Source organism: Antechinus flavipes, chromosome 4 (assembly GCF_016432865.1).
Source record: "Antechinus flavipes isolate AdamAnt ecotype Samford, QLD, Australia chromosome 4, AdamAnt_v2, whole genome shotgun sequence".
NCBI lineage: Eukaryota > Metazoa > Chordata > Mammalia > Dasyuromorphia > Dasyuridae > Antechinus > Antechinus flavipes.
Window position 1 is genome coordinate 43,940,543 of NC_067401.1, and position 7,111 is coordinate 43,947,653.

Genomic DNA, 7,111 nt, shown 5'->3' on the forward strand with positions numbered 1-7,111 from the left:
TACTTTCTGCTTCTCTTGGGAGAAGACTGAGAACCCTCTTCTTGAGGTAGTTAGGAAACTGAGGCCATACTGAAATAGGGAAGAATTCATACAGGAAAACTGGGAGACAGGAAGAGTGGATCTAGAAACCAACCTCTCCATTTTTTCCCTCTCTCTTTTCATGCTGAGTTCAGGGAAGCTTTCCAGGCCATGCTGGTTTAAGTTACCCTCAGGTAGAGACCTTCATCTTTTACCCATGCAGGACAGCACATGTGTTGAAAGTTAAAAAGGAAGAATGAGCTGTTCTCTCATCCCCCACTTTTTCATAAAATGAAATCTGCAGATTCCTTGGAATAGGGCAGAAATGTCGAACACACCGACAATATAGCCAAGTATTGTCAAACCAAATAATTACCAAAATAGATAAAAATACAATAAAACATAAATAATAACACATTTTTAAATTAAGTCAATATGTGTCCATAGGGATGTATATGTATGTAGTAATGGTTTCTCCTTTCTATTTGTCTTTGTCATCTCTGGTATAAGGAGCTTCAAGTGATAAATGCCATCTACTATTATGAGGTAACTGAGTGGTTCAATACATAGAAAGATGGGTCTAAAGTCAAGAAAACCTGAGTTCAAATCCAGCCTCAGGCACTTACTAGCTGGGTGATTCTGGGCAAGTCACTTAATGTATTTATCTAAGTTTCTTTATCTGTAAAATGGAGGTAATAATAATAGCATTCTTCTGAAGAGGAAGTAAGGTAATAACTGTAAAGTACTTAGCACAAAGCTACATAAATGTTGGTCATTATTATTATTATTCTCAACACATGTCAGAAACTCTGAGAAATTTATTGGCATTGCCTCCCTGATGTTATGTTCTTCTTAAAGAATGAAGGACAAACAAGCCTTAGCAATTGACTGGAAGTACTGAGAGGTTAAATAAGTTGGCCAGAGTCACACTATCACTTTGTCACTAGTGGGAATGAGATCTAGATCTTCTTAACTACAAGGTCAACTCTTTATCCACTATAATATGCCTTTTTTCTCTTCCATTATTTTTATTTTTGAAAACATCTTTTTGGTTAATCTACTATCCTAATTTTACTTTATGGTTGATGTATTTTGAGAATTTAAAATGTTATTGATTTCTTGTTACCTTGTTTTCTATCTTAAAAACAAAGGCCTGACAAGTCCAGCCCTCAATGTGAACAGAGAGAAATAACTAATATCTCTTCTGAGCATTAGAAAAAATCATAATAAAAAGCAAAATGTATCGAAGCAACCAACCTTCTTGTGGCCATGTTTGCCCACATCCAACTTTTGCTGATCTTTTTCCAGTATTTCATACCTTTGCTTGCAGAACTGGGGGCCACAAGGACTCATTTCAAGGCAGTGCTATTTAAAATCCCAGAATTTCTAATGTAAGCTTCTCATCTGGTCTGCAGAGAGCACTGAAACTTGTTAATACCTCAAGCCCCTCCGCCTTCCATCTTAGTGTAACAGACTAGGACTTTAAATCAGTACCATTCGCTCTACTGTGAGCCATCCAAGAAAGCCATTTCAAAGTTGTAAAAAATTTTCTGTTCCACATCATGCTTCCTGCTGTAGACCCAAAGCCTGAGGATGATGGAGCATATTTGTAACAGGACAGTACAGTGTGCTGAACAGGTGGTCCCCTCTGGGACTGTGTAAACACCAGCCCATGGAGAGCAGGACAATACTCAGAAAGAGAGGAGACTAGATGAATATCCTTGTAAAATACGAATCTTTCTACAGCTGGAATCAAATTTCTCCGTTCCACATCACATCACTTATTTTACCTAAGCTCACAAAATTCAGCATAGCTTCCTTTTCATGGGAATATATGGAAAATAGAGAGAAAGTATTTCAAAGGGGGCCTGTCCCCAACACAGGGTATGGAGGAGTTGCTGGATTTCATTTAAGATGCTGTAAACAGAGCTGACCCTAGTCAAAACTGTACAAGAGACAAAGTGAGACAGATCCCTTTCTGAGCCCCCTTACTCTCTACCTCAGATGCCAAAGTGGCTTCTCTCCCAGTCTTCTTCTCCAAGTAAAAATCTGATTTTAGGAAATGACTTAGTATCAGTCATTTCCATTCTACTGTGTATTTCAATTAATATGTGAAATCCCTGAGACCATTTACATTTTGAACCTTTTCAGAAGTGATGGCAATAAAAGCTTTATCCTGAAATGATAAATAAAAACCAGCAAATAGAAGATTTAAAAATAATGGAGGTAGGGCTTTTCCAGGGATCTCCAGAAAGTACCTATTTTGTCCCAGACACTGAGCTAAGCTGGGGCTATAAAGAAAGGCACAAGATGATCCCTGCCCTCAAAGAACTCACACAGTTCTGGTGGGCAAAACTTTCCATATCATTAAATATATTTTAAAATGTTGTTTACCAAAGATTTTCTTATGGTATTTACTTGTTGGAGTACCTTTTGGTATTTTACTTATAATTTGATCTGAAGTACTAAATGTTTGGTTTCTCAATACTTTCTTTAACAATTTTTCCTTGATCTCTGCTCATTTTCTCTACTATTTACTTTTGTTCCATTCTATTTCTCATTCACCCCTTCTCTCTCCCCTCTCCTGTAGGAATTCTGATTCTGGGAATCCCAATTCAAGTTAAGGTTGACCCCAGAGGGTTCCAAGATACCCCCTTTGGGAAATATAGATCTTGGCAATTCTGGGAAAGTCCAAACCCTGCCTAGAAGGTCAGCAATTTTGGGCAAGAGAATTTGCTGCAGGGAATGCTCTATGTGAAAGACATTTAAAGTTCTTAGCCTTCCACTCTCACACTTCTCCACATCATTATACAGCTACACTGAATTATTTGTCAATTTAAAGATTCATCTAGAGGGGGAGGTTGTCTTTACCAGTGAAATCAAAAGTCTAAGATCTATTTCTTCACATTTGTCATTTCTTGTACTAGAATCCTGTTCTATTTTATCTATGTACCGCAATTTGTTCAGCTATTGCCCAATTGAAGGCAATCACTTTATTTACTTTGCTCCCATAAAAAGTGCTATGATGACTATTTTTATAGATATGTCTTTTTTTCTTTAATTTCCTTGGCATTTAGCTATAGTATGCTTGGATTTAGTGACTTTACAGGATAGTGTCAATTCATGACTCCACTGACTGCATTGGTGGGGTTCAGACAGCAGTCTTTTCAGATCTGGTCTATAGCCACAAATGATACATATGTGTATAATCCATGTTACTGGGCTGGGGGGGGGGGCGGCTAAGGCTTATGGATCACTTGATCTCAGGAATTCTGAGTGTCACCCAACATGGTGAGCCTCTGAGGGGAGATGTAGATGGGGAGAAAAGCACTGGGCTGCCTAAGAGAAGCAAACAGAATCAGCATCACTTTCAATAGATCAGAAAAGGTAAACCTTCTTCGGTCTTAGACATTGGGGCTTGAGTCAGGATTGAGCTAGGGGAGTTGGGTATCCTTTGACAATTCCTAGCAATGGAGAAATTCAAAAGAGTTGGCAAGACCAAATGTAAATGCCTTGAAGAGTTTTCCACAGGATTTTTTTTTTCCTATCCACAATCTGTTCCATATCTTTGGCCCCAATAGCAATTTTGTGATGTCTGAAGACCTAAGGTTATAAAATTCAGAGGTCTAGGATCTCTGATATCACTCCTACTGAGAAGTCTGAAGGTTTTTCAAAATCTTAACAGGGGCTTAGATTCTGGAGTCTCTTTCTTTCTCAATTGAATTGTCTTAAAAAGTTGATTTGAAAGCACATTTGATACTGCTTTCCCCCAGGGAACAAAATTGCTAGTTATGCTGCTGGTTTGGTGTGTTTGGAAAGTGTGTTTTAGACTTTTAATCAGAAAACCAGGATTTAAGTCCTGTCTTTGAAACTTATTTGCTCTGTGATCTTGAGCAATTCAATTCAATAAATATTTGTTAAGTGCCTACTCTGTGTCAGGTAGTGTATTAAGTGTTGTGAATGAAAATAAGAAAAAGAAAATTTCTACTCTCAAGGAGTTTACAATCTAAGGGGGAAGACAACATGCAAAAGAAAGCTAGAAAGTGGAGAGGGAGAAAGGGGGAAAGGCATCACCTCCCGGAGCCTTATCTTCTTTATGGATTAGGTAGCCTCCAATTCCAGATTTATGATTCTGGAGCTGAAGACTGATCTATTCAACTCTTTGTTAAATCTGTTAAAGGCCCAACTCAGGTTCCTCATGTGAGCAAAGCACTCTAGAAATGGGAATGGTTGTTACTGTTTTAAATCTTTTTGGTTTATTACAGAGACATGTCCACCCTGCAATGAAATGATGTTTGTGTTCCATTCTGTTTTTCAGGGGGCAGCACAGGCACCTCCCCAACCACCTCCAGCACAGGAACTCCATCCCCTTCTGCTTCTTCTCATCTCTTGTCTCCATCCTGTTCTCCTCCCACCTTTCACCTGGCCCCCAATACTTTCAACGTGGGCTGTCGGGAGAGCCAGCTGTGCAACCTGAACCTCTCCGACTACCCACCCTGTGCCAGGAGCAACATGGCTGCTTTGCAGAGCTACCCAGGCCTGAGTGACAGCAGCTACAACCGGTTGCAGAGTGGTACGGCCTCAGCCAGCCAGTCCTCAGAAACCTTCATGCCTCAGAGGACTCCATCCCTGATCTCAGGAATACCGACGCCTCCTTCGTTGCCCAGCAATGGCAAGATGGAAGCCTATGGGAGTCAGCTGGGCTCCTTCCCTGCCTCCCAGTTTCAATATGTCATGCAGGCAGGCAATCCGGCCTCCAGCTCTTCTTCCCCTCATGTGTTTGGTGGCAGCCACATGCAGCAGAGCTCCTACAATGCCTTCTCCCTTCATAACCCTTACAACCTCTATGGGTACAACTTCCCCACCTCCCCTAGACTAGCTGCGAGCCCAGAGAAACTGACCACCTCCCAAAGCACTTTACTCTGTTCATCTCCCTCCAATGGGGCCTTTGGTGAGAGGCAGTATCTGCCCACAGGAATGGAACATGGCATGCACATGATCAGCCCCTCTTCAGCCAATCAGCAGACGGCCAACACCTGTGACAGCCGGCAATATGGGTCCGTCCCCGGTTCTTCCTCCTCCCAGATGTCTGTCCATATGGTTTAATGGGGAACCTGACCTCTCATCACCAACGATCCTCCACTGTTTCCATAAAGGCATCCTCATTGTCAGGAGCTCAAAGCCTTTTAATGAACAGTGGAATTGCATATATTTTTTCTTCTGAAGGGAGATGGATGGGAATAACCCCAACAACAAAGAGATGCTCCCAAGCTCTCATAGGATGGAACTTAACATCTGACTTCCTGGCCTGTGCTCACAATATCCAAAGACTTAGCCTTGTTATACAATGTCTAACCTCTAACCCTAAGTGGCCTTAGGAAAGATGGGACAATCATTTTATATAAATATAAAAGAGAGGCTAAAGTGTAGCAGCCAAAGAAACATGCATATATATATATATACATACATACTTATACATGAATATATACATATATATATATATAAACACATACAAACACACATACACACAACACTCACTTTTAACGAGGGTGAGCTCTTCATGAAGAGAGGCCCAGAGTGGGTACTTCACCAAGGACTGGTCTTCTACAAAGCTACATGGCCTGGAAAGACTACCTTTGACCCTTATTCCCCAGAACCCCACCTGTTTCTGGATAAACCAGAGCTCCTGAAACTACCCCTCATGAATGGGAGGTAGATGGATCTCAGAGACACAACTGGACTTTACTTCCTGGAGGAAAATGCTCTTCTGACTTTGGCTCCCTCCGGCTGATCAGCTATTGTCCTGAAAATTCAGTGGTGCTGTTGATGTGATAAGAGTGAAATGAATGAAAAGAGAAAAAGAAAAGAAAGAAAGGAAGAAAAAAGAAAGAGAGAGAAGGAAAGAAAGAAAGAAAGAAAAAAGTGAAAAAGAGAAAGGGAATGAGGATGTGTGAGAGGTGGTGAAAATTTAATTCACCAAAGAAGATGCTTTTCTTTCCCCATATAGGATGCAAAAAACCCATGATTTAATTGAAGAAAAGGCCTCTTTGGAACACTCCAGTTCCAGGGGCCAAAATGGGAAAAATCAGATAAGGGCTGCATCTTAGCCCCACAGGTCCTATCAATGGTATATTCTTCCAGAATCCAGAGGTGCACCAACCTGAAGAAGTTTGACTCTCCAAAATATGCATCCTATTTAGTATGAGAAGGGGAAAGAGAATGGGATTTGGAGTATGGGGAAGCGATTTGATAATTCAGCCCAATTTTGTTGAAATCAGGGTCAATGAAGAGAGACCTGGTCAGCTACAAATGAACCAAGGCAGTTGACCTGAATTTAGTGTCTTGCATGCCAGAATGGCCATAGAAAATTTGTAAAGTTTCACAGAAATTCAGAGCACAGAATTTCAGAGAAACTCATCTTGTCTCTTCCCTTAGAGCACAGTTTTAAACAAATAGATGGTTGCGTTTTGAAGTTTCTTTAATTTCTTTCCTCTACCCTTCCCCTCCCCCATAGCCTTTAACAATTTAAAAAAAAAATGCAGCTTGGTATAAACTAAGCATTTAAGTGGTGTGGAACTGCAATTATCCCAAGTAACAGAATACAGATATTAAGATTTTGGTTTTGAGGTGTTGTAGATATATGTATTTATGTGCCTAGTGGGGAATTCAATATTATGAATATTAAAAAGGGGCAATAAAAGGGGTATGTAAAATATGTATGAAGAAAAAGGTGTATAAAAATTTGCCCTATGCACGGAATTCTGTTTCTAAGTGCCAAGCACAAAATGCCGCTAAATAAATCTTTGCAATTGTTTCTTGTGTGTCTGTTGATTTGAGAAGACCAGTTCCTCCATAAGCAAGATATCTTTGCCAAAATAGCCTATGATATGTGCCAAGGATATCAGACCCAGGCAATTATTCATGCTGAGGTTCTATGGACAGAAATAGAGAAGGTCTTGCTTTAGGAAGAAAGTATAAAAGAAGAATTTTTGGAGAGTGGGGAGAGACAGTGTCATGTGGTAGATATAGAGTTTTCAGTAACCAGTGAGATGGGTTTTTTTGTTTTGTTTGTTTGTTTGTTTTGTTTTGTTTT

At 40.2% G+C, this 7,111-nt stretch overlaps 1 protein-coding gene across 5 annotated transcripts in view; it reads left to right on the forward strand.

Annotated features, from left to right (window-relative positions):
- The window catches only part of TBX15 (T-box transcription factor 15), a 142,170-nt gene extending 135,338 nt beyond the window's left edge, over window positions 1-6,832 (forward strand). For all 5 annotated transcript variants that reach the window (XM_051992890.1, XM_051992891.1, XM_051992892.1 and 2 more), the window contains one exon: window positions 4,337-6,832. In XM_051992890.1, the coding sequence (XP_051848850.1) occupies window positions 4,337-5,124 (788 nt within the window). In that variant the 3' untranslated portion in view covers window positions 5,125-6,832. The remainder of the gene's footprint in view (window positions 1-4,336) is intronic.
- Window positions 6,833-7,111: the final 279 nt, after the last annotated feature.